The sequence below is a fragment of the Pipistrellus hanaki genome, assembly GCF_964339955.1.
Source record: "Pipistrellus hanaki genome assembly, chromosome: 19".
In the NCBI taxonomy this organism is placed as follows: Eukaryota; Metazoa; Chordata; class Mammalia; order Chiroptera; family Vespertilionidae; genus Pipistrellus; species Pipistrellus hanaki.
In genome coordinates this window covers 5582431-5609454 of record NC_140521.1, presented here as the reverse complement: position 1 = coordinate 5609454, position 27024 = coordinate 5582431, and the positions used below count along the sequence as shown (strand labels likewise).

General features: G+C 59.4%; 1 protein-coding gene across 6 annotated transcripts; it reads left to right on the top strand.

The window, feature by feature from the left end:
• Positions 1 to 861: 861 nt before the first annotated feature.
• On the top strand, positions 862 to 25723 carry CMKLR1 (chemerin chemokine-like receptor 1; the record flags this gene model as incomplete). Of its 6 annotated transcripts, XM_084867701.1 has the most annotated exons (4): positions 862 to 1107; positions 2495 to 2743; positions 23302 to 23385; positions 24605 to 25723. In XM_084867701.1, exon 4 carries the CDS (start codon positions 24608 to 24610, stop codon positions 25721 to 25723), a length of 1116 nt encoding a protein of 371 aa, XP_084723827.1. In that variant the 5' UTR covers positions 862 to 1107; positions 2495 to 2743; positions 23302 to 23385; positions 24605 to 24607. The 6 variants fall into 6 exon arrangements, with proteins under 6 accessions (XP_084723827.1, XP_084723829.1, XP_084723826.1 ...); XM_084867703.1 differs by lacking the exon at positions 2495 to 2743; XM_084867700.1 differs by lacking the exon at positions 862 to 1107 and having other exon boundaries at positions 2232 to 2743.
• Between the last annotated feature and the right edge of the window lie 1301 nt (positions 25724 to 27024).

Below are 27024 nucleotides of genomic sequence, written 5' to 3'. Positions count from 1 at the left end.
GAATTTGTCTGTAAGCCGCACAGGGTCTGAGCGTCGTTAAAGGCTTGATGTGTTCTGCCCAGAAATGGTGTGTCACTGCCTGTTCCTGTCACCTATGTGACTTTTGCTTCCGTGCAGCATTGAATAAAAGCAAACCTGATAACACATTGTCATCTTTGCTCATTTGATACTTAAAAAAACCCCATTGCTGCCCTGGCCAGTTTGGCTCAGTGGATATGACGTCAGCTTTCAGACTCAGGGGTCCCAGGTTCGATTCCGGTTAAGGGCATGTACCTTGGTTGTGGGCACAACCCCAGTAGGGGGTGGGCAGGAAGCAGCTGATCGATGCTACTCTCTCATCGATGTTTCTGGCTCTCTAGCCCTCTCCCTTCCTCTCTGTGAAAAATCAATAAAATATAATTTAAAAAAAAAAACAACAACCCCATTGCTGTTTTAATTTACAATAATAATAATAATAAAAGAGGGAGCAGGAAGGGCACCCAGCTGGAAGGAACAGCAGGCACGGAGGCCTGGGGTGAGAGGCGCCAGAGTGGAGGGTCACCGGGCAGCCAGATGTCTGGGGCCCTTGTAGGGAGCACAGTGCTTCTCCAGCTGAAGTGCTCCCCGCTTGTGCTCAGCCAGCGGGCACGGCTCCCAGCTGGGTTGGGCCGCCAGAGGGCCGGGTTGACCCCAGCAGGCCTTGCCACCAGCCACCACCCCGCAGCCCTGGCTGGCAGGGACAGCCTCCCCACAGCCCCCACTCCCTGCAGCTGGCCGCCCCCGCCCTCCCTCCCTCATCAGCCCAGTTTCCTGCTCCTCCCTCCCGCTCTCCTCCCTCCAGCTGTTCCTCCAGCAGGAGCCTGTCCCCTGTGGGACAGCAGCCCCAACCAGCCCGGAGCTCAGCACAGACCGCCGTCTCCCCATAGCCTCTCGGGGTGAGGGTGCTCCCGGGCGGGGGCGGGGCTGCGCTGTGTGGGGTTCGAGGGGATGTGGAAGGCACAGAGGAACTGCTTTCTGGGCACACGGCCACAGCCAGAGAACAGTGTGATTGGGAGACAGAAGCCGGGAGCCGCGTGGCCTGATGTCCAGGGAGCCCTCAGGAAGACCTGGGCAGAAACCAGCCTAAAGGTACCAGGGGTGGCTTTGGCCCCGTCCGCAGGGGCCAGGAAAGGGGAGTTCCCTAGTCCAGGAGAGACTAGTTAACTAGAACCCCTTTGGTTCTTCTTAAAAATTAACTTTTATCCAAACGACTAGAACTCTGTTCGGATTTCCGAAGTCAGGCATGCACACTGCGAGAACCAGCCGGCTCACCGGAGTTTTAAAAAGCAGGAAGCTCAGAGTTTCCCTCCGTCCCTCTGCTACTCTCACAGCAGCCCCACGAGGGAGGTGCTCTCCGAGTCCCCATTTTACAGATGAGGAAACTGAGGCTCAGAGGGGGGGGGGCACGGGCTCAGGGCTGTGCAGACAGTCAGCTGGGAGGTCAAGATTGGAATGAGCCTGTGGTTGAGCGTCGACCTATGAACAGGAGGTCACGGTTCAATTCCCGGCCCGGGCACATGCCCAGGGTTGAAGGCTCCATCCCCAGTGGAGGAGGGCAGCCGATCAATGACTCTCATTGATGTTTCTCTCTCTCTCTCTCTCTCCCCCTCTCCCTTTTCCTCTGAAATCAATAAAATTTTTTATTTTTATTATCAAAGATTGGGATGAAATGAGGGTCATTACCACGGGGCAGCCCGAACTCCTAGGACAGAGACAAAAGAGTGGCCCTCGCCCAGAGATGGTTTTGCAGGTGCCGTCCCACCATCCGTCACTCCCTCACCCACTCACTCATGGGCCCATGATGTTCGTTGGGCGCCTGCAATGTACCGGACACATGTCAGCATGTAAATGTGGATACACACACTCACTCCCCGCCCCCCCCCCTCCAGTTTCTTTTTTTCTTTTTTAATACATTTTTTTTTTTGATTTTTTTACAGAGAGGAAGGAAGAGGGATAGAAAACCAGAAACATCGATGAGAGAGAGAAACATCGACCAGCTGCCTCTTGCACACCCCCTACTGGGGATGTGCCCGCAACCCATGTCCATGCCCTTGACTGGGATCGAACCTGCGACCTTTCAGTCCGCAGGCCGACGCTCTAACCACTGAGCCGAACCGGTTTCGGCCAGTTTCTAACATTAGATTTATTGGGGCGGCATGGGGTTAAATGACTGCTAGGTCTCCAGCGTGCAGGTCTATCACACACCACCGTCTACTGCACTGTGGCTCCCCACTCCCTTCTCCGGCCTGCGTAGGGATGCCTGTCCTGCTCTTGGGGGCGAGTCTGCTCACTCCGAGGGTGTGGCTCAGAGAGGGGGGTGAGGCCGCGGCCAGGCCCTGGGTCTTGGTTTCTCTTTCCTCGAAGGCCCGGAGCCCCCCGTTTCCCTTCTGGAACCTCCCCGCCCCCCCACTTCCTTTTTAAGACCAACTTCTTGCCGCTCTCGCTGTCTCTTTTGCTTCCTCCGACGTGCCGAAAGGAAAAACTTCTCCAATGCCCGCGCCGCTGAGATGAACAGCATCGGCTCACGCAGGCCACGGGGCTGCTGGCGGGAGGAAGGCGGCTGGGCCTCTGCTTAGAAGGTTTTTGACGGAAACCCCGCGAGGATGCTCACGCCGCGGGGGGCCTGGCACTGAGGAGCCCCAGGGAGGAGTTCTTTATCGCCGGGCACACAGGGGCCTCCGCTGGACTCCTCCGGACTCCAGCGAGTAGATAAACTTGACTTTGGGTAAGTACTCCCCTCTTTGGCTGGGCCCTTGTGGAAAAGTCCCCCCCCCCGCCCCGAACCCCTCCAATAGGGTCAACACCTATCTCCACTCTTGGTGCCTGTACTCGCCTATCACAGTGCCTATCGCGCTCTCTTGCAATTGCCCGTCCTGCTGTCTGTCTCCTCTGTGGGCCCGGGAGGTCCTTGAAGCCACAACAGGGTATTATTATTCTTCTCTCTGGGTCCCCAGTCCCTTGCACAAGACCTAGCATGTAGCAGGTGTTCAGTTACATGTTCATAAGTGACGTGGTCAGGCCTCAGTTTCAGCATCTGTAAAATGGGATGAGGGAGCTAGAATGAAGTTTAGATGTTTCCTTAACTCCTGTCCACTGGCAAACCATGTTACTGCTATCGTTTTCTCGAATCCTTAGCATGGCTGTTATGATAAAATTGCTATCCATACGTCTGTTTGACAGATTAGGAAACTGAGTCCCGGTGAAGGGTTCTGATGCTAGACCTCCATAAGGCAATAGAGCACTATGCTACGGGGTTAGGTTCTGTTGGTGTGTGTGTGTGTGTGTGTGTGTGTGTGTGTGTGTGTGCTTGATCCTGGTCTGCCACCTGCCACCTTAGTGACAGAGAACAAGCTATGCCTTATCTTTATACCTCAGTTTCCTCATCTATAAAATGGGAGTATGAATAGTAATTACCTCCTAGGATTATGAAAAGATTAAATGAGATAATATTTGAGGAGCATGTAGCAGTGGGCTTGTCCTGTAGCAAGGGCTCTATAAACAGTAGCTATTATTCCGTTATCATTTCTATACCACCGTGCTATCTACACCTGTGACACCCCTGTGAGCCAAGAAGAAATAATTATTGATTTCTTTACCAGCCAATGATTAATGTCCAGGTTCCTGTCAGTGTACAAGAAAACCAAAGGCCAGTTTCATTCTCTTTGAGCTACGCTTGCAGAGGTGCAGGTATCAAGGCCAGTTTTGAGGCTACAAAGTAGACTCAAGACTTCTTGAAGTGGAATCCTGGGATTACTGACATTCTGATCAATAATCATGAGAATCCTGAGTATTTCTTAGAGGTTCATTTTTCTGAGTCAGAATATCTGAGGGTAAGCGGTGCAAAGTCTGCATTTGGAAGCCACTTCACGGAGGAGTCTGATGCACCCCGAATCGTAAGAACCGTTGTGCTAGAGGACTCGACCGTCTTTTTCCCTTGCCTTTGCCCAGGTTTCTGGGTTCTTTGCTGCACACTGGGGTTTGTTTTTTTCCTTTATAAGCAAATATAAGTGTACTCTTTGCAAGTTATGCCCTGTGTCAGCAGTTGAGGTCAGGAGGCATGGTGGAGAAGAAGTGAAACTTTGTTGTGTTGTACCACAGAAAGCAGATTGTGTGCAGACTTGGGAAGTATCTCAAGCCACAGAATCCTTTGCTCCAATGAAAATATAGGGAGGAAACAGACCAAGGTGCTGCTATCCTAATTGAAATAGGAGTGGAGTGCTCCAGACTTCAGCTCACTAAACATCACTCTCATCGCTAACGGACCTTTAAGAATCACAATAGCTCTGTGGAGCAGGTGGAAGATGGCAGACTTACTCCAAATTGTTAGAGACCAAAGTTTTTGCTCTGTGACCAAAGTTTTGCTCTGTGACCTTGGACAAGGTACTCTCTAGCCATAATCATCTACACAAATAAAGGAGAAATATGCAAATTGACCATACCTATGTGACACCCACGAGCCAATCAGGAGTGAGTATGCAAATTAACCTACAAAAGCTGTTGCATTAATTTGCATACAAAGGCAAAGAGTGGCTGGGAGGCGGGGGCAGAGGGAGCTACAGGAGTGATGCTCCAGCTGGGAGAGAGGACTTGCAGGCTCCTGGGGGGCCGGGAGCAAAGCCAGGGAAAGGAAGGCCTATTGCTGCACAAATCTTTGTGCAACAGGCGTCTAGTTTGTAAATAAGAATGTTGTATTTGTCAGGTCAGGGTAATAGCTGTTGTAACAGATAGACCCAAATGCATATACTGGCTCAAACAAAACAGGTGTTTATTATAAGGCAGGCATTTCTGAATGGAGGGTGCTCCTCCTCCACACGGCAATGCAAGGACCCATCTCATGTTCCTACTGTCCCCGTGGGCATGTCGCTGATGAAGGAAAGCATGGAGGTGGCCTGCTTGCTTCTGAACTGCCTCCCACCACACCTAAGAACTAATCGTGTGACCAATCTAGTTGCAAAGGGGGCTGGGAAATGGAGTTTCCCAGCGACAGCCGTGTGTTGTAGAGAGGAGATTGTTTTTTGTGGACAACTGGCTTGTCCTGGCCACACGTATGGTGGTTTCTTGGGTCTCTTCCATTCTCTGATCGTAAGTCTACATTTCTGTCAATCCCCAACCGAGAAAATTCCTACATCCGGGGCCCCTAAACACGGGTTTCCCTGGAACGCAGTCAACAGCTGCTCTCTTTCCCTCTGGAAAAAGGAAGCCAGACTAACAATTTTTATTGAGCACAGCACATTTACCGAGCCGAAGCTTTTCATAACCATGATCTCACTTGATCCCCCTTACAACCCTGTGGTGAAAGGTTTCAGGATTATTGTCCCCATTTTACAGATGGGGAAAACGAGGCTCAGAGAGGAAAAGGGGTCTGCCCAAGACCACATAGGTCATAAGCAAAAGAACTCGGAGTTGAACTCAGAAAATCCTCCTCCTGCCCTCGGGTCTCACTGCCTGTGCATATGTATGCCAACACGTGTGCACACACAGGTATGTACGTGTGAGTGTAGTGAAGTCAGAATTTTCTTTGGGGGCTGGGCACAGGGGACGTGAAAATGCAGGGATAGTGACCCGAGTCCCTAGAAGGAGCCACACGTACTGATTATAAGGCAGCTGGGTATTGTTCTTGCCTGAGGAAGGCCGGTGACGCTGAGGTCAGGACCAAGCCAGGCACGTAGTGGGTGCTTTGATAGACTTCCTGTGCGAACAGGCCTGCGGTGGAGGAAAGGTCTATGAATGTGAGAACGCACGATGAGTCAGGCCCAGTTCCTGTTCTGAAGGCCTTCCAGGAAGTGGAAGGAAGCAACCTTGTGGCAGACACTTTGTGCTCGCACCTTCCGTGTGTCTGACACTCCCTCCGTGAGCCAGGAGGATGAAAAGGACAGGGTTACCCGGCCCCAGTGGAGAGATGAAGAAAGCGAGGCCCCGATGGGTTAAGGTCGTTTGGCGGGACTAGGACCTGGGGCTCCTGGTCCCCAATCTCAGCCTCTTTTCATGCCTCTCGGGGGAGGGAGGAGGCCCTGGGCCGGGCCTCGGTGGCCAGGAAGGGGGGTTGGCAGCGACTGGGTGCTGCTGCTGGGCTCCAGGACATGCTGGCTTCAGGCAAAATTAGGAAATTTGGTTTTACTTCTCTTTCGGAACCTCCCTGTTTTTGCAACGATGGGCGCCAGCCTGGGAGAAAAGCAGTGGGGTTTCCTGACCCGCTGGACGGGACCGAGGGCGGTGGGTCTATTTGGTGCCGTCAGAGACAGAGATACCGATGTCAGCTGGGCATCTCTTGACCACCAAACATGGTGAGAGCCTCCACAGCCATCCGGTCTGAGGGTTCAGACCCCAGCTCTGCCCCTTCACCTCCCGTGGCCTTAGTGACCACATCTGTCCAGTGGGGACCATCTCAGTGCCCACTCCATAGGGCCCCGGTGGAATTAAATGAGGTTCTACCCACAAAGCACCGAGGACAGCTGGAGGTCAGCTCAACCTCAACGAAAGCCCTTCTATCTGGAGTCTCAGGAAAAGGGCATTGAGATGCACCTTTGCACATCTGGGCTGGTGTGGGGTCTGGCGCCTCGTGCCTCCGGGTCCCCGGGCCAGTCCCTGGCCAGGCCTCGCCCCGTGGAGGGGCCCGGGCTCCCGTGGCAGGGCGGCGCTCCCTCCACCACAGACACACTCTGGTAACCCTGGCGTCGTAGCGGCTGACTCAGGAGGGCGGTCAGCTGCTAACCCCGGCAGGAAGCCGGGATCGGTTCTGCTTTCTCGGGACGGGAGTTGGGTCCTCTGATCCCAGCCCCGGGCGCGTGCAGAGGGCGGCGGTTGGGCAAGGAGGTGGGGGCGTGTGCGTGGGTGGTGGGTGCAAGCATCAGCAGCTGGCGCCCCGGGCTGTTCCTCCTGGCACCACGGGCCAGAGCGAGGCAGGAGAGCTGGCGAGAGGCCCCACCTCCTAACGCCATCACATTGGGGGTCAGGTCTTCAATGTATGGATGGTGGGTGGGGGAGGGCCCAAGCATGCAACCATAGCACAGAGCTCACCTCCACTCCCATTTTTCCAGATGGAGAAAGTGAGGCCCAGAACGTGAGAGGGATTCGTCTAAAGTAGGGGTGTCGAACTCAATCAGAGAAGGGGCCAAAATCTAAAATCCAGCCTAAATCGCGGGCCGAATGGTTTACTGAACAGTCATAAACTGACAATGTCATAAACTGACAGCGGAGTGCAGTGATGACAGCGCGGTGTGGGCCACATTGCAAGGCCTGGCAGGCTGGATTTGGCCCGCGGGCCTTGTGTTTGACACATGTGGTAAAGGCAGTGAGAGAGCCGTGACACAGCCTCCATACACTCCCCAGGCATCTGCTGAGCGCCTATTGTGTGCCGGGAGCACCTACTGTGTGCCGGGAGCACCTACTGTGTGCGGGGAGCATGGGATACCGGGACAGATGAGCTCTGCCCTTAGGGGTGTCAACAGAGCGGGGTTCATCTAGCCAGAAGGTTGGCTTTCACATGCACGGGAGTCCATTGCCCCTGACTCGCAAGCACCCAGGACAATGCCCATCCACCCTCCATTCAGCTCAGCAGGTGGGCCCTGGGCCCTTCGGACGGCTCGCTTCCTGTTCAGTCCACGCCGAGCTAGTGCCTGCCCGGTTAGTGCATTCAGCGCACGGGGTCCTGCAGGAGCAGAGAGCGGGCGGCGCTGACGGGGACGCCAGGAAATACTCCGAGAAGGAAGCCTGCTGGTTTTGAGCTGGTTCCAGGGATGAGTTGGCCTCGAGTGCTTGGAGGAGACATTGGCCAGAAATGAAAGCTATCTCCGAGGGGAGAGCAGCGTGAGAGCCTTGAGGAGGAAGGGATGTCTGGGGTGGTGGGCGGAAGCAGGGCGCGGCCGGAGGCAGTCTGGACCCTCTGCAGGGCCTGGCACGTCCCATGAAATTTCCCGGGTGGTCCACGGCAGGCAGCCGGGTCCCCGGAGCAGCATCCTGTGGTCCCCGGGGCCCATCCTCCCCACACTCAGTGCTTAAACTTTCACATCTGGATGGTGGGAGATTTCAGACAGCCTCTAGCTGATGGAGTTGGAGATCCCAGCTTGGCAGAGGGCACCGTGTTCGCAGCGTACTCTCCTGGGCAGTCTGTTCTGTAAACTTTGCTACGGTGGCTTTTTTTTTTTTGACCGAATCATGGGCCCCCTCCCTGACCACGCCCGGGACTTGCTGACGGAGGTAGGCACAGAGGTTGGGAGAAAACGAGGTGTTTCTTCCAGTTGGTTCAGGATGGCACCTGTGGTCGGCCGGCGATGTGTTTACAAGGAGGGAGAGGGACCGGCCGCTGGCTGTGCAGGGCTGGGCGTTCAAGTTTCCACTGGCCTCCCAGCCCGGCGGGGGGCGGGCTGGCTGATGTCAAGGGCCGGCCCTTAGGGAGCGTGTGCGATCTCCAGCCTTGTTTATGGCAGGCTGGACTCCGAGGGGGGCCTCTTCGGCTGTCAGGGATGTGGGTCACGAAGAAAAAGGGGGTTCCTGGGAGGTAAACGGAGCAGCCGCCTGCTGGGTGGAAGCAGAGACCCCGCTGCTCCCAGGGAATTGATTGGAAACCTGATTCGGGACCTCAGAAAGGCCACAGGCCTGCTCCGAGCCTCAATTTCCCCCGCTGCATCTTGGGGATCGTAGAGGGGCCTTGCTCACAGGAGCCGTGTTGTGTGGTTCAGGCGAGATCGTGGGCGGCACAGCATTGGGGCTGAAACCCAGAACACAGGGACTGGGAGCCCTGAGCTGGGAGGGGCGGGGGCATGCCAGGGGTAGGTGGTGGTGCCCACGCCTTGCCCCCGGTTTCCTGTGCTGGCAGAGAGCACAGCACGGCCGGGCGGCGGCCTAGGACGGCCAGCCCCGCCCCTCCCGGGGGAAGCGGGCCAGGCTGGCCTGAAGGGGCCTTTCTCTGGCTGTTTTTCTCTCCCCTCCCGTGGAAAGCCGCAGGCATGGAGGAAATCAGGAGCAGGGCTCCGGGGAAGGGCAGGGCGGCTTTCCGGAGCCTGGCTGGACGGTGCCCTCACCTCCCCATCGCTGATTCCTGGCCTGGGGCCTGCTGGGTGGCTCCGGGGCAGGCTGGCTGGCTTCCTTGTTCATTAAATGCATTGGGGTGACAGGTTAATACCATGGCCTAGGTTTCCAGGCTTCTGGTCACTGCATAATCTGGGTCCTCTCCCAGCTCCGGGGCCTCCCATTTCCCAGTGCCCCCTCCTCCCTCCTCCCTCCTCCCAGGAGCCTGAAGGAACCGGTAGCTTTCTCTCCCAAGACTGGGCTGAGCTTCTGCCCAGTCCTGTCCCCGTCAGAATGGCCTTCTGGGGTCTGCTTGCCCCTCTCGGAGGGATCACAGCAAACTCGTTGGAAACGTGGGAGCTGGGGCCAACGGTCCCATTTTACAGCCATGGAGACTGAGGCCCCCGAGAGAGGCCGTGTGCTCACTCCCTTTTCTCTGCCAGCCAGCCTCTTTCTCTGCCTTTGGCGGGCACCCCTCTTCCCCAGCTCTCCTGCTCACCCCTGGCCCCCCTCCCCCCTGCAAGCTGGGGCCCAGTGTGGGTCCTGCGGGGTCCGTGCCAGCCTCAGGACGCGGTGACAGGCAGGCGGGTGTCAGGGAGGGAGCCCGGCCCCCGCGGGTGGCGGAGTGAGACAGGGTGGCACTCGCCGCTGCCGCCCACAGAGCCGAGACGCAGCGTCAGCCACCTGCTCGGGCCAGATGTTCTAGAAACGTCTTCCGAGGAAGCCCGCGACGCCCGAACCCGGATACCCGGATGGGATCGTGTGGTCCCTCCTGTCTGGGGACACTGGCCCTCACTGAGCGCCACCGGGGGCTTGTGGGGACGCGCTGTGTTCGGGCAGCCGCCCCCGGATGGCCCTGGACACACCCGGGGCCTCGAGGCTGTGTCCACACAGAGTCGGAATGTCCCTGGGGATGTGGGTCAGTCCCCAAAGTGCATATGCATCCCCCTCTCCCCCACATAAACCCGGGGAACATCCCAGCTTCCAGCTCCAAGCTTCCAGCTCCCGGCTCCCAGCTCCCGGCTCCTGGCTCCCGACTCCTGGCTCCCAGCGCCAAGCTCCCAGCTCCCGGCTCCCGGCTCCCTGCTCCCTGCTCCCTGCTCCCTGCTCCCGGCTCCCGGCCCCCGGCCCCCGGCTCCCGGCTCCCGGCTCAGAAAGGCCCGGGAAGGCTCGGCGTTCGCCGTGGCGGGCTGGTGGCCAAGGCGGAGGCCGGGAGGGGATGGCCTGGCCCACCCAAGGGAAGCATTCAGGGCGCTGCTTATCGTCTGCATTCTTCCTCCCCGGCCTTGGCTGTGCTTTCTGTCCCCACCCTGGCCTCCCTTCCTCCTTTCTCTCTTGATTTATGTCCTCCCGGACCCACCAGCCTCCGCGCAGATGCATTTCCCCCTCCCTTCCACACAAGCCAACAGACTGACAGACAGACAGACCTGCGAGCCAGGGCACTGGGCAGCTCCCCGCCCCCCCCCCCCCCCCCCCGGCTCAGGGGGGCGGCCCCACCTGGAAGGGGCCGGAAGGCAAGGGGTTAAGGTGGACGCTGAGGACGTGTCTGCTGAGGCTGATGAGAGGAAGTGACCCCGGGGCCTGGGGAAGGAGGTGACCGCTTATCCTGTGTGACTTCTGGCAGCTGACCCGGCCGGGGTGAGGGAGCAGGGGCTGCTCCGTTCAGCTCAGAAAAAAAAAAAAAAAAAAAAAAAGGCTCATGGACCGCCTGGGCTTTTCTAGAAGTTCTGCTGGTGGTGGGGGTAGGGGTGGGGCAGGAGAAAGAGGGGTGATCTGCTCTGGAAAATAACCAGACATGGGGGGAGTTTATTTACAATTATTTTATTTCCGAGCTGCGACGCGAGGGCTCAGGGGACCTGAGAAGGGATGCCCCCGCCCCCACCGCCTTCACCAGGCACAGGATTCTGCCCACTGTGCTCGCCGTAACCTTCCTGTGCCTAGTACAGCGCCTGGCACACCGCAGAGAGCTATATAATTAACGGAATGAAGAGGGGGAAAAAGAGTTTCTGATGGAGAGCCGGGATCCAGACGCGATGCTGTCTGACTTCAGAAGGCGTTCTCGCCAGACCTCCCGTGGACTCTTTGCACAGGTAGCATGACCCGCCTGCCCCGGTTCGCCTAGCACCCTGGTGGGCACACCGCGGCTCGAGAGCCACCTGCGGCTCTTTGGCCCCCGGAGGGTGGCTCTTCCACAAAATACCACGGCCTGGGCGCGTCTATGCGGAAGAAGTGGCGTGAGAAGAAGTTTACGTTTACAAAAGCTGGTTCTCCAAAGACACGTCCATCGTCGTGCTGTCGGTAGTTGGCTCTGTGGACGGATGAGTTTGCCGACCACGGGGAGTAGAGAAATCTGGTTTGCGTGCTGAAGGTCGGGCATCTCGGGACACCCCAGGGTCTGCACCCCGTGGATGCGAGTCCGTGTCATCCTCACGCCGACCCGAGTGCAGGTGGAGAGAAGGAGTCTCTGTGACCCTCACGGCAGGTGCAGGGCCGGGCAGCGTGGGGACCTGGGGCTTCGGCGCTCAGCTGCCCGGGCCACCTGCCTTATCTGTCCCTCGAGGGCGGCTGAGCTTCCGCCCCTCCAGCCTCTCCAGCAAGTGTTTAGGATCCTGGCGTTTCCTCTGGGCTGGAAGCAGCTCTGTGTGTGTGTGTGTGTGTGTGTGTGTGTGTTTGGGGGGGTGCAACTTTCTCAGCAAGACCCTTCCCGGGTCAAAGTTCGAGCTCTGCCGTGAGGACGGTGACAGCATGGCGATTGGGGGGGGGGGGGGAAGAGGAGGGAGCGTGTCCCTCCTCCCCCAGGGCCTGGGAACTGGGTGGGATCTCACATTCCCAACGACCTGGCTGCTGGCAGCAGCGCTCACCCTTTTCGTCAACGGCCTGGGCCGGAGCCAGGGCATTCCAGAACCTTCGCGAATGCCCAGGGTGCGCGCCTGTGCCCGGGCTGCCTCCTGTGCAGGGTGCAGCCGGGGCGGCTCGGGGCTCCGGGATCTCCCGGGGGTCCTCCTGGCGGCACAGGCCCCTGCAAACTGCCCCCCTCCACGTGCCCCGGAGCCTGGCGTGTGAGGTGGGTGAGTCGGGTCTGAGGGCTCAGAGGTGGGATGGTAGATGTGGGCAGCCTACAATGCTGCCAGCCCGGTGCTCAGGCGGGGTCAGGGGGTGCAAAATGTAGGAGGATCCAGAGTGGGGGGGTCCCTCGCGGGTAAGTCATAGAAAGTCAAGGGTAGTCCGGGCGATGGAAGACGTGGGCCCTGGTGTCAGAATAGCCCCAGTTCAAGGTGCCACCTCTGCCCCTTTCCTAGCCGTGGGATCTCGGGCTTGTGGTTTTGCGTCTTGGTGCCTCAGTTTCCACATCTGCAAAATGGGGATGCAAATCCCCACCTTGAAGGTTTGCTCCGAGGAGAGGCGCCAGGGACCCTGTCAGCGCCCGGTGAGTGGGGGGTCAGTGCCATTGCCCCCAGCGTCTCCGTTTCTGTCCCTCTCACTCCGGGGCTGCACCCCAGGACCCTGGGACGGCGGAGGACTTCTGAGTCCCCAAAGGGAGGCCTTGCTGGTGAGGTGCAGGGGAGGCTCGGGGGGGAGAGGGAGGGATGCTACCTGAACGCTTGCCTCAGCCATCAGCCCATTGAAGAGGCTGGGTCCATTCGAACGCAGGCTCTGGACTCCCTGGGACCCGAGTTCGAGTCCTGCTTCCACCTGGTGCTGGCGATCTGATCAGGTTCCTTTCGGCACCTCATTATCTGCTGGGAAGTGGGTATTAGGAAGTGGTTCCTTTCAGCACCTCATTATCTCGCTAGCCACGGTTTGCCCACCACTTGCATAGTGCTTTGACGCACCAGGTATGCTTCAAAACTTGGCCAGGGCAAACTCATTTAATCCTCGCAACAGTCCTGTGAGTCAGCGGAAGGAACTGAGGCACAGAGAGGCATGGTGACTTGTGTAAGGTCACACAGTTGGTGAAGGGCAGGGGAGGGGTTTAACCCAGATGGCCTGGAACCGGATGTTTGCCTTTTTTCTATGGTTTATGTTTGTTACCTGTTTCCCTACCCCCACCTCCCCTCCAGGGAGGGACCCGATCTTTGTCCCCAGGGCCCAGCTCTGGGCTTGGCGCATTATAGCTGCTCAATAAACATTTCCTAGAAGACGGGAGGGAGAATTGCCGGGAAGCGAGGGTCCTTGGCTTTGAGCTTTCCGCTGCTGAATGTCAAGGCCGTCTTATTGGAAGTTTCTCCTCCGCTTCCTGGAGGTTTGAGTCAGCCTGAGAGGGGCCCTGTCCCCCTGCTCCCCACCCCCACCCCCCTTCTCTCCCTCGCCCTCCAATGGGGCCTCTGTTCTCCGACCTCTCCCAGGCTAAGGTGCCAAACCGCACTCCTGGAACCCCGGGCCCATGCTGAGCGCACTTCCTCCCCCCACAGGGCCTCCTCAGAGGGGAACGCTGGGGGCTGGAGACAGGAAGCTTCCAGAAAAGGATGGTCTGGAGGCAGCCAGTGAGGGACCTGGGCGGGGCAGCCCTGGGCCAGATGTGCTCAGGCCTCAGGGCTGCTCGGGGCCTGAGCAGAGGGGACAGGAGGGGACGGGGAAGGGGTCCTGAGGCCGAGGCCTCCAGGGGTCTCCAGTTCACCCAACATCCCTGGCACCCACCCTACTCTGAGCAGTCCCAGTGCCCTGCCGAGTCCTCCTGGGACCCTAACGGTGTGGACGGCACCGGGGCAGCAGCGGGAACACATCCCCAGTTTCTCCTCTCCTGACAGTAATAAGTAATCCAGACTGTGGCAGGCCCCAGGCCAAGCATGTCACCAGCCCTGTCTTCTTGACCCCTCCCAAGGCTCAGAGAGGTGAAGTAACCAGTGCGAGGTCACACAGCCCGAATGGGCTGGAGCTGGGATGAAAACCTAGCTCTAAGTGATACCTGATAGATCCTCCCTTCCTCCAGTTGATGGACAGACATAAACTCCACCTGCAGCCAGACATTCCTGAGCACTGAACCACCCATCAGCTCCTGCCAAATGCCCTACGCCCCGGATTCCTAAATTCCTAGGTCCCTGATCATAGGCCTTCCATGAAACCACCCATCAGCGTGTGCTGAGTGCCCTAAGCCCTGTCCTCTATCCTCCCCTTAAAAGTACATGGACCCCGGCCCTCGCTCTCTTCCTCTCTCTCTCTCTCTCTCTCTCTCTCTCTCTCTCTCTCTCTCTCTCTCTCTCTGTCGGGAAGGCAGCCAGCAGGGGGGTACCCTTCTCTTCAATAAAGCCTGTGTCCTGGCATCCCGGACTCCGGCCCCCACTCCATGTCATCTTTCAATACCTAACATGATTCCGGAGACAATCAGGAGAGGAGTCAGAAGCCCAGACTGGCGCTCCTGATTCTGCGACTGGCAAAGGCCCCTGGCCCAGAGTGGGGCCTGCCTCGGGCCGGCCTGCAGGGGGTGGGTTCTTAACTTCCCGCAGTAACGCTTTCACAAACGCGTCCAGGCGATGCGAGAGGACGGTTTAATAAGCTGGGGAGAGCGAACCAAGGGAGGGAGGGAGGGCCTAGGGCGTAAGAACAACAGGACAGCTTAGGCCCATGGTCGGCACACCGTGGCTTGCGAGCCACCTGCGGCTCTTTGGCCCCTGGAGGGTGGCTCTTCCACAAAACACCACGGCCTGGGCGAGTCTATATTGAAGAAATGGCATTAGAAGAAGTGCAAGTTTAAAAGATTTGGCTTTCCAAAGAAATGTCAATTGTTGTCCTGTTGACATTTGGCTCTGTGGACGGATGAGTTTGCCGACCACTGGCGTAGGCGGGCTGCTCTGGCTCCCTGGGAAGTCAGGGCCGCGGGGGCCTCGGAGGCAGGTTCAGGGATTAGCCTGGGACGAGCTGCCGCTGCCCATGGCTCCCCTGGATGCAAGTCTCACGAGGACGACCCTTTGAGTTTAGGAGATGGAAGAAGAGAGGAGGGGGGGTGATCTTCATAGAATATTCACTAGCTTCTCCAGCTGGGCCCTTGCAGGGCTGTTGTCTCCACTGATTGGCCAGCGCCAGAGCAGGGGGAAGCAGCTGGCCCTGGCGTCTCCACCCTCGTTTTGCTCATTTGCTGGTCTTAGAGCTGAAATCCCGCGGAGGCCTGGAGGTTATCTCTAGGGAGGTGACCTTCCGTATCTGGCTGTCGATGGCTCAGGCAATTTATTTGCTCAGCTGTCTCCGTTTCTTCACGCCAGGTGCCAAGGAATTTTCCTAGCTTCTTGCCATCCTGCTTCAGCCCTGCTCACTACTCTCTTGCTGGGTCACGTGGGGAAAGATCACCAAAGGTGGCTGAATCAGTTTGCTCGTCTGTGCAATGGGAATAAGGGGGCCGTGGCGTTGTTGGGGACCCTGACCCTCCAGGGGGCAGGCTTTCCTTCATCCCGTTCCTTCATCTTCATGGAGCACGGGTGGGGGGGACCACCTCGAAGTCCCAGAAAGGCTGTTGTCCCTTTGCATGCTTTCACGCCCTGGGCTGACAGAGTTGAGGCACCGGCTTGATTTCCCACCCAGGGGCTTGAATCAAGTGGAAACAGGCTTTGCAGGGGCTCTCGCAAAGGATGTGGGGGTGCCGGGAAGGGAGACCGGGCTGAGCTGAGGTGGAGGGACCGTGGCTACGGCTTCCTCATCCGGCCGGGGCCGCGTGTGGTCTGGGAGGAGGCGGCAGAGCGGGACCGCAGGCTGCTGCCTGGCATCCAGACACCCTCCAGACTCATCTCTGAGCTCTGGTGACTTCCAGGAACACTGGTCTGTGCTTTGGTTCAGAACCCGCGAATTGCACTCACCCTGGTCTCTCCCCGCCCTCAGGCCCCACCCCCGGCCATTGTGGGGAGAGGACCCTGCCTGCACTCACAGATAACATCGCTATCTGGTTTTTTCTATGCCGACATCTGCTGGGCGCCTACGGTGGGCTCCGGGGCCTGTGTCCGTATCATCGTTCCATGACGCTCACGCTAACTCTGGGAGAAGGGAGGCATGGGATCAGCCCCAGGTTACAGATGGGCACACGGAGGCTTGGAGAAGAGAGCTCATTTGTCCATGTTCACCGAACTAGGAAGGGCCGTGGAACGTGAACTCCCAAGAGTGGGCCCCTGAGCGGGTCTGCCTCGGGCCAGCTGGCTGTGGGTGGGCCCTTGGCTTCGGGTGGGACACTTTTCACAGCCCGAGTCCGGGTGACATTGGGGGTGCGTTTGCTAAAGCTGGGGGCAGTGAGACACAGGAGGGCCTCAGGTAGAGGAAGCAACAGGAGAGGCCCCATGGGGCTCACTGGGGAGTCAGGGCAAACGGGGCCTTGCAGGCAGGTCCGGGGGTTAGCCCAGGACGAGCTGCTGCTGCCCATGGCTCCCCTGGTTGCATGTCTATGGGGGTCCCCCCAAGTTTAGGGGGTGCACGCTGTGGGGGAAGGGAAGGCACAGGCCTGTGGGTCATTTGTCGTGAGGGTTTTATCTCTCTCCTGCAGGCAGGAATCTTCGCGAAGATAGCAGGGGAGGGTGTCAGCGGAATATTCGTCAACTTTCCCAGATGTGTCCTGTCAGGGGCATGACCTCTGCTGATTGGCAGCTGGTGCGAGGGTCCCTGGCCCACCTGGCATAGCTGATTTTCGGGGCCTGGAGGGCCATTACCTTAGGGCAATGACCTTCTGCACCAGCCGTGGGCTCGCCTATCTCAGTGCCCGCATCCCACGTGCTCAGGCATTTTCCTAGCTTCTTACTATCCCGCCTCAGCACAAACCCTCAGCGTGCAGGCTCCAGGCCCACGCTGGGAGATACAGAATATATCTTTCTTAAAAAATATATTTCTATTGATTTCAGAGAGGGAGAGAGAGAGAGAGAGAGAGAGAGAGAGAGAGAGAGAGAGAGAGAGAGAGAGAGAAACATCAACGAGGAGCAAGACTCATCCATCGGCTGCCTCCCACACGCCCCACACCGGAGATCCAGCCCGCCACACGGACATATGCCCTGACCGTGACTTCCTGGTTCGTAGGTCGATGCTCAACCACTGAGCCACACCGGCCCGGCGAGCAGCTGAGAACTCAGAAGCAGGAAGTCGTGCGATGAGGTGTGCATTTTCAAAAGCCCTCGCCAGCTACTGGGGGGGGGAAATAAACTCACGGTGGCAGCTAGGGGCTGTCGTAGTCATCCCGGGAGCAGCAGTGACGAGGCGTGTGAGCTGTTTATGGGACCGTGGGTAGGATCTGACAGATATGGGGTGTGGGAGGGGGAGGCAGGGGCAGTCTGAGCTCTCCCTCAGGGTCTCAGCAGGACACAAGCTACCCATTCAGATGGGGTGAATGGTGAGAAGCTGAGGAAAGGGGGGGGGGGCATAGAAAGCGTGGGCAGTGTGAGGGACACTGCAGCGATCCCAGGTCTAAGGTGCACGGAGACCCTCCTGTCCTAGGCCGAGGGGCCGAGGACAGAGCAGTCACAGCCACCCTGGGGCAGGGCCGTGGTCCGCAGAGGGAGACCCTGCAGGAAGGGCGCTGGGAGAGTGAGCGCCTGGGCTCACTGTCCCACTGCCCTGCGTCCCCCACTCCTAGAGGTCAGAGGGCAAGGAGCCCCCTGGGGTCACTCCTGGGGGCCGGCGGGCGGAGCCCAGAGCCGCAGGGTGTGAGTGTGGGGACAGCACCCAGGGGAGGAAGGAGGGGCGCTCTCCGGGGGGCACGCGAGGCATTGCAGATGTTGGGGTGTCCCGCTTCTGGGCTCTCCCCAGACACTGAAGGTTTCGGGGGGCCCCTGCCTCTGAGCAGGTGGGCTGTCCAGGCCCAGAGGCATAAGCTCCGGGGCTCGCCGACGCCTGCACACACCCAGCCTCGGCCAGAAGGAAGCGGGCAGCGGGTGAGGCCGCCGGTGACTCAGCGTGACTCCCGGTGTGGGCGTGGGACCGGGAGGAAACGCTCCCAGCACAGAGCTAATTCTGTCTGGGGCCGGCGGCCAGGCGCACCGCTGGAGCAGCAGCTGGCGCTGTGTGGTTTTGGGGCCTCGGGGAGCCTCAGAGCTGGGGATCCAGGGACTGGAGGCCTGGGGGGTTTCCTGGAGACACCTGGGGTGGGGACCTGGGAGGCCCCTTTTCTCTGCCCTGAGGAGTGAGGCACTGGGGATGGACCAGGCGGGAACCGGGCAGGGAGCAGGGACATTGCTGGGGAGAGGCGGGCGGTGGGGACCGGGATCGGGATGTCTGGAAGGCTCTGGAACGGCTCCGCCGCTGCCTGAGGCTGTGCCCTTGGACCAAGAGGAACAGCAAGGGGGTCAGGGAGTCTGGTTCACATCCTGAGCGGATGCCTGGAGGCTGTGGGAGCCTGGCCGGCCACCCACCCGCTGAGCGAGCTCCCCCTCCACCTGTGCGCGGAGGAGGCGCCATGCAGAGGCCTCCGGGGTGGGGGGCGCCAGGCGGGGTGTCCCAGGCTCTGGGGGTGCGCCCACCACAGCCCAGACAGCCCAGGGTACCCCTCCGGGTGGCTCAGGGAGGTCCACGCGCTCCCTCCTGACCTCACTGTCCCCAGCTCCAAAATGGGGTGCCCTCCGAGGGGCCTCGCAGCCCCTCAAAGCCCTTTGGAGGCTGAGACACACAGAGGCGGGGCCTCCGTGCTGTCAGGGTGGGCAGGGGTGCGGGTAAAAGGGAACTGGAGCCAGGCCACACCCTGGGGAAGGGCCTCCGGGGCTCCCCGAAGGTTCCCACGCCCCGGGGCCAGCTGAGGAGCGTCTGTGGGCTCCCACAGGGTGGCTGATGAGGTGCCTGGGGCCCAGGGCCGCCACCAGGGGAAGTTAGTGCCATCTGCCCCGAGAGCAGCAGGTGGGGAGGGCCAGCTCGGACAGCTGGGCACACAGGTGAGTGATGTGGGCAGGTGAGGAGTGGCTGAGCCTCTCAGAGGGGAGGGTGGGAGAGAAGGAGGGACAGGGTGACAGAGAGAGAAGACAGACAGGGAGACTCCACAGAGAGAGAGAGATAGAGGAGAGAGAGGAGAGAGAGAGAGAGAGAGAGAGAGAGAGAGAGAGAGAGAGAGAGAGGCAGAGAGGAGACACATGGAGAGAGAGGCACACACAGAAATCAGGCAGAGACAAGAGAGACATAGGACAGACTGACACGGACAGACAGCTGTGGTTGGGGGGTGGTGTGTGTGCAAGGAGCTAGCTGTGCGACCTGGGAACATTACTGACCCACTCTGGGCCCCGGTTTCCTGGTTTGTAATCGTGCTTAGACCCGTGCCGGGCCTGCAGACAAAACTTAACAAAAACTAAGCAGGGAACATCGGTCTCAGGGTTTTGCTCTCGGTGGTGGGAGGACCAGACGCGACCTTGAGTGGGTCTGCGGGGCTGTGGGCAGGGCGGTGCCATCCACAGTGGGACCTTCTGCCTGTGACCATCTGGTCCCCGGGATTCAGTGAGCCAGGCGCTGCCCGAACAGAACCCCAGGCAGGGGTTTGGGGTGCCGGTTGTTGGCTTTGGGTGTCTGTGGACCTCGGGAGGGGAGAGGAGGGGCCGATATAATGACGCCCCTCTGTCCATCTCCATCTGCGTCGCCGCTGGCCTCCAGCAGCCCCGCACGGCTCTCCTTTCCTTTCCTCTCAGCCCCGCTCTCTGCTCCCCCTCCTCCCGTTTCCGCGCCCACAGAACCACGCTAATGGGTTCAATGTGTATCCTAATGGGTTCCACGTGTATCTTGTGATTCCACCATGTTCTCGCAAAAAAAAATAAAATCAAATCGAGAAACATGCGTGTGGCTGCTTGCACACGCGTGTTTCCAACGGGCTCCGTGCTGGGCGGGCAGGTGGCTTCAGGATGCTTGCATCCCGCCTTGTGGTACTTGCCCTCTATAATCTGTCGCTTCTAACAGCTGCACAGCATTCACCCGCCCTCTCTCTTCCAGCCCCAAGGGCCATCGGGTGGTAGGTACCTACCCAGGACCGCTCTGTACTAATTTTGCAATTTCTGTGAGTCTGTACTTATTTCCAGAGTAAAGTCAAAATAAAAAAAAAAGTCACAAAAAGATAGGAGTCTAGAGATTGTCCCCCTCCCAGCCCTGATTCCGGAAGCTCATCTTTTTCTCGCTGCGTCATCCTCCTAGCAGCCCTGAGAAGCAGGTGGGGGGGGGGCACATATTATTATTCCCATTTTACAGATCGCACAACTGAGGCTCGGAGAGGGGAAGCGACTTGCTCCGGTGTCCCAGCCCATCTCCTGCCTTTTGTACCAAATCCTCCCTGGCAGCCCCTCCTAGGCGCCTATGGGAGCCGTCCAAGGAAAGACCGGGCACGGCTGGCCTGGGGGGTTGGTCTGTCCCAGGAGCCTCCGAGAAGACCAGCGCTAGGCCCCAGTTCCAACCCGCGTGTGAGTTCAGGGTCACAGGAAGACTCTAGGAGCCCAGCCTGGACACCCCATCTGCTCCCCGGGCTCTCCGGGGAGCTGAGGGCGGCGGAGGGACCGGCTGATCCCAGGATCACCTGCCCCTGTAGGGCTGTAACAGACGGTGCTGCCTTCGGCAAATGATTCCCGCCTGTGCCCCGGACCCCAGCCAGGCTGTCCCGAAAACTGGGGAAGGGGGATTCCTCGAGGGGCTGGGAAAAAGATCTGAGTGAGGAGGTGTGCCCGGAGGGTGGGGCGCCGGGAAAGGTGTGAACAGACATGGCCAAGGCAATGGCCCCTGCTCTCTTGGGGTGCCCTTAGGACACCCGCTCCCAGTGAGAAGCGCCCTTGAGAATGCAGGGTAGGGGGCCCCACTGCTTCCCCTGCAGAGCGGAGCTGCTTCCTCATTCTTGAAAAGTTCAGGTCCTACCATGGCTCACATTTCCCTTTTTGAATTGGCCACAAGGAAGCCCTGAATCACATTTGCAGGTCAACAGCAGCAATGCCATGGACCCTGCTGGTCTGCAGGTTTTCAAATGGGTTTGGGTTGGTCCTTATGTCTATAGCTATTATACTGGATATTTGTTTTAGTACCTTATAATAAACTAGAGGCCCGGTGCACTAATTCATGCACTAGGGGGGTCCCTCGGCCTGGCCTGCAGGATCAGAGAAGCAAAATCCTTGCCTGTGCTGCCCTTGACCTGCCCTTGGCCCCAGAGCTGGGTGATGAGTGGGTGGGAAGCCTGGGTCCTCTGGCCTTCCCCGCCCCTTCCACCTTCCCAGGCGAAGGCCATTGTAGGAGGGAGTTAAAAGCGGAAGCCTGCCCAAACCGGTTTGGCTCAGTGGATAGAGCGTCCGGTTGGGGACTGAAAGGTCCCAGGTTCGATTCCTGTCAAGGGCATGTACCTTGGTTGCGGGCACATCCCCAGTAGGGGGTGTGCAGGAGGCAGCTGATCTCTCTCCTCCTCTCTGTAAAAAAAATCAATAAAATATATATATAAAAAAAAAGAGTGGAAGCCTAAGAAATAGTCATCATCATCATCATAATAATAACAACAACAAAAAAGAACAGTGATAAAAAAAAAAAATAACAGCCTAGTTACCCAGTAACAATCCTGTTCTAAGTGCTTTGCAGGGGACGTTTAATCCCCTCAACCATTCCTAATGATTGTGGTCATGCCCATTTCATAGATAAGACAACTGAGGTGCAGGGAGGGTCATGGGAAGTTCCTACAGACCGAGGCTTTGGGTGCGTGGCAGCCCAGAATCGGTGTCCTTGACCGTTCACCCCAGGACCGCCTCGTCTGGGGGCAGAAAGGAGCTCGGGGCAGGAGGGATGTCTGTGGGGACAGACAGAGGACAGGCCACGTGCAAGCTTGTGGCTGGGGTCCCTGCCCAGGGAGAGCCGAGGAACTGGGGTGTATGTGTGTGTGTGGTGGAGGGCGGGGGGAAGGGTCTGGGAGGGAGGACACATACCAGCTGGGGACACTGACTCACTCAGCTCTCAGGGGGAGGGGGGAGGGGGGAGCGGGCAGACATGTCAGCGCCACCCTGTGCCGGCCCAGCCTGGCCCCCCTTCAGAGATGGAAAGAGGTGGCCCCTGACCTCGAGCTGCTCCCAGCCCAGCCGGAGAGCCAGACGGGACGTCATCTGAGTCCCCAGAGCGTCCCTGCAGACGCCGCAGCGCCAAGTGCTGGGTCCTGAGTCCCCGCTCCTCTCCACCCTCCTCCAGGGGCTCAGACACCGCCCCCCGCCCCCCAGGATGACCGTCAAACTGGGGGCATGCTGGGAGGTGGGGCCCACCCTCCTCCCTTCTTCCATCATCTTTTTCGTTGATGTTGTTGTTAGTCCTCAAACGAGGCTGTTTTTCTAAAGATCGTAGAGAGTGTGGAAGGGAGGGGGAGAGACACAGAGAGAGAAACGGCGACGTGAGAGAGACACAGCAATTGGCTGCCCCCCACACGATCCCCGACCGGGGACGGAGCCTGCAAGGGAGGTACCTGCCCTGGACCGGAATCAAACCCGGGACACTTCAGTTCTGTAAGACGGCCGCTCTATCCACGGAGCCAAACCGGCGAGGGCTCCTTCTGTCATCTCAGAATTGCCCTTCAGGCTCAGCTAATGGGTCAAAACGGGAGCCTCCTGGGGCCTGAGGAAGCCTGGACTCCCAGGCCGGGGAGCACCCCTGCCTGGCCGGGGAGCACTTCTTCGGCCTGGCACCTGGCAACCCCCTGTGAGCTCCGCGGAGGCCCCTCCTTCGCCTCTCCCTGCTTCCCGCCTGGGACGGGGAGGTGATGACGGGAGCGCAGGCAGCCCTCCTGCTCTGAGAACCATTTCCTTGTCCCTGGGGCCTGCACAGCCAGGCACAGGGGATGGATGGGGACGCCCAGCCATCACATCACGATGTGGGGGCAGCATGGAGCAATGGAAAGATCCCTGATTCTGCAGACGGGGCTCCAGTCCCGGCCCTGCCACCTCCTGCCGGGAGGCCTGGGCACCTCTGGAATCTGCTCCCAGCTCCAGCTCGGAGTCCCTGGAGCCCAGGGTCCGCCCTCCATGGAGTTTTACAAGTAGCTCTTGTTGCATAAAACCAGGTGCAATAAAATGTAACCTCGCGTCCCTGAAGGACCGGCGGTGAATTTAGATGGAGGGAGGCTGGAGTGATGGGTGATGGAGAAGCGGTGGGCAGTCTGGCCCGACTCAGACATCCACCTGCTCGGAGCCCGTTTGTCAGGATGGGAGGAGCCTGGGTGGTGGGAAGTGCAGGGATATTTGGGGTGCCAGGGTCCTGGGTTCAAATTCCAGCTCAGCTGCTCGTGAGCGGAGTCACCTCAGGCTCGTTGCTTTGATTCCTTTTCTGTAAATCGGGAGTGGCAATAAGAGGAGTGTGCAGGTGCTGTGGCTCTGAGACCACCCCTGCCTCCTGTTCCCCCTGCAGGCGCTTCCAGCTGTGCACGGAGACTGACGGACGAGCCGAGGACCCACCCCGGAGAGCGTTGGACACCTTAACAGAGAACAAACGGTGAGGGACTCCTGGGGTCTGAGTTCATCTCTCCACAGGCGCCGTTGGGGCCCACGGGCAGTGCGGGAGCCCTCGGAGCTGTCCCCTGGGCCTGGGACATGGCTGGGGCCGAGTCCGTGGCCCCATGCCCCTCTTCTCCAGTGCCCTCAGCATCGTCACTCCCCGTTTCTCCGTGATCACGGGATGGCGGATGGATGTTTGTCTCCCAAGCTAGACTGAAAGGGATGGGGAGGGCTCCAGAGAGGCAGCCGAACGCGGTTGTCCAGAGGGCAGATTCCGAAGTCAGGTTCACGCCCAGCTGGAGGGCCTCGGACCAATCACCTCTGTACGTTCTCGGCGCCTCCGTGGCCTCCCCTGTAACACGGGGTCCCTCGCCCATCGACCCCGCTGAGCGTTTGCAAGGATGAAGAACAGTGTGTACAGGTCAGGGCTTCAGGATGGTCCTTGGTGGGTAGGAGGTGCTGGCCGGCTCATTGGTTAAGTAAATAAAATGGCAAAACAGGAAGCCGTTAGAATAAACCGGCGAATAGAATAGAATCAGGGGCATGGAAAGGGAGTGGGTTGATGATCCTCAGGGGGAACGGGGTTTGGGGTGGGGGTGCAGGAAGAGACTGGACAAAAATCGTACACCTATGGATGAGGACAGTGCGGGGAGGTAAGGGCAGAAGGTGGGGTGGGAACCGGGTGGAGGGGAGCTGTGGGGGGGAAAGGAGAAACAATTGTAATAATCTGAACAATAAAGATTTATTAAATTTAAAACAACACACACAGGAAGTAGTTACCCTAAGGAACTGGCCTTGTGCCTTGCCAGGGAGGACCAGGTCGGGCTTGCTGATATTGGTTGGCCTCTCTCTCTCTCTCTCTCTCTCTCTCTCTCTCTCTCTCTCTCTCTCTCTTTAATAATCTTCTAGTCTTTTCTTTTTTAAAAAATTTATTGATTTTTTTTTTTTTTTTAACAGAGAGGAAGGGAGAGGGATATAGAGTTAGAAACATCGATGGGAGAGAAACATCGACCAGCTGCCTCCTGCACACCCCCTACTGGGGATGTGCCCGCAACCAGGGAACATGTCCTTGGCCGGAATCGAACCCGGGACCCTTGAGTCCTCAGGCCGACGCTCTATCCACGGAGCCACACCGGTGAGGGCTTGGTTGGCCTCTTGAAGGCAGTCCCTGTCCCGGCTCCTCTCACAGCCTCTCCGTCTCGGTCTCCCCTCTGCAGAGCATGGACGGGGGGGACGGCAACGCGTCCTACCTTTATGAGGACGATTACCTCGACGGCTCGGAGGCCATCGTGATCCTGGAGGAGTTCCAGGCCCCGGACGCCGGCGGCGGGGCCTTCCGGATCTTCCTGGTGGCGGCCTACAGCGTCATCTGCTGCCTGGGCATCCTGGGCAACGGCCTGGTGATCTTCGTGGCCGCCTTCCAGGTGAAGAAGACGGTGAACACCATCTGGTTCGTCAACCTGGCCGTGGCCGACCTCCTGTTCAACCTCTTCCTCCCCTTCCACATCGCCTACGTGGCCCTGGGCTACCACTGGGCCTTCGGGACGGCGCTGTGCAAGCTCAGCAACTTCCTGCTGCACCACAACATGCACACGAGCGTCTTCCTGCTGGTGGCCATCAGCGTGGACCGCTGCGTGGCCGTGGCCCTGCCCGTCTGGTCCCAGAACCACCGCAGCGTGCGGCTGGTGTGCGCGGCCTGCGTGGCCATCTGGGCGCTGGCCTCCCTGCTGAGCGTCCCCTCCCTCGTGTTCCGGGACACGGTGCTGGTGCAGGGGAAGGTCGTGTGCTTCAGCAACTTCAGCCTGGCCGAGGCGGCGGCGGCGGCCGCCCCGGGGGGCCCCGCGCACCCCCACCCGGGGGCCCGCTGGCACCTGGCGGTGGGCGCCCTGCGCTTCCTCTGCGGCTTCCTGATCCCCGTGGTCGCCATCACGGCCTGCTACGTCACCATCGTGTGCAAGCTGCGGCGCAACCGGCTGGCCAGGACCCGGAAGCCCTTCCGGGTCATCCTGAGCATCATCGTCACCTTCTTCCTCTGCTGGTGCCCCTACCAGACGCTGTACCTGCTGGAGCTGCGCCACAGCGCCGTGCCCGCCGCCGTCTTCACCCTGGGCCTGCCCCTGGCCACCGTGCTGGCCATCGCCAACAGCTGCATGAACCCCTTCCTGTACGCCTTCATGGGCCAGGACTTCAAGAAGTTCCGGGTGGCCTTCTTCTCGCGCCTGGCCAACGCGCTGAGCGAGGACCAGTCCCCCGACCACAGCCACCGGAACTCCACCAGGATGTCGTCCGTAAACGAGAGGTCCTCCAGGGTCGAGAAGGAGACCGGCATGTTCTGAGACCCCCGGCAGACACCCCCTGGCCTTCGTGACCCAAGGCGCTGTCCCCCCAAGGCCGCAGCGGGGACCTGGGCAGCGCCCACCCATGCCTGCTGCATCTCACACGGGGCGGACGGTATGTGGAGCCGGGCACACCCTTCCTCCTCCCGGCAGCATGGCGGGCAGGGCGTGCCCAGGGGCCCTCAGCCGTGGACCTGCGTCCCATGCTCCTTGGGAGACCAGCCTTGACCGCAGATGACAACGACGCAAAGCACAAGAGGGAGAATCCTCCAAAGCACCGCCCTGGACCGCCATGAGCACGAGACACGGAGACGATGCGACCTACTGTGCGCCCCCCGGAAATGACACAAACACTCTCCCGGGTCCCATCCCGGGGTGAGCGGGGGAGGGCAGAGCACGCCTCTCCCTACTTACCCATCCCGCAGCCGGACGGATGGATGGACGGATGGATGTCTCACCCCTCAAGGCACTCCTCTGGATTGGGGGGCGGGGCATGCGCGGGGACCTGGGAGAGGAAGGTGACAGATGAGCCCTGGGCCGTGCATTGCATTTGTGTCCGGCTCTCCTAGGAGCACAGAGAACAGGCCCTGAGGGGCTGTGGGGGCTCTTGGGGGGGAGAGGGTTGGGGGAGGAGGAAGGAGAAAGATTCCCGTGGGCTTTGTGCTGAGCTATTTTGGGGGCGCGGGGGGTGCTAGTCCTTTCCCCCACCCCCTGCTCTGACTCCATTTGTTCCCGGGGTGACTCCCAGGGGGTGCTCCCTGGCTGGGTGGAGGGGGCAGCTCCCTCAGCAGCCCTCACCCGCTCCCAGGGGCTCCTCTGTCCCTCCCTTATCTATGGGCTCCGGCTGGAGCCACTCAGAACGAAACACTCCGGGGCCGGAGATGAGCACCGAGGGCCTCCCCTCTTCTCCCCCCACTTCCTCCCTCACAACTGCCTCGCTAGAGACCAGCCCCAAGGCGACCGCAGGAAGCTCGGTGGAGTCCCCTGCGGCTGGGGAGGGCGTCCAAGGGCCCTGTCGCTGAACTTGAAGGGGAGGTTGGAGCCTGACCTTGACCTGGTGGTCTGACATGCAGGCCTGGGAGGCAGGCATGCAGGCCGTGGGCATGGTGCCAGAGGCTCGGAGCTCCTGTGTGCAGCCCCGTAGCATCTTCTCACCTGGGACAACTGGCCCAACCGCAGGCAGCCAGCCAGAGGCTCTGCCTGACCCTCTAGAGCAGGGGTCCTCAAACTTTTTAAAGTGGGGGCCAGATCACGGTCCCTCAGAGAGCTGGAGGGCCGGACTATATGAACTACTAATTCCT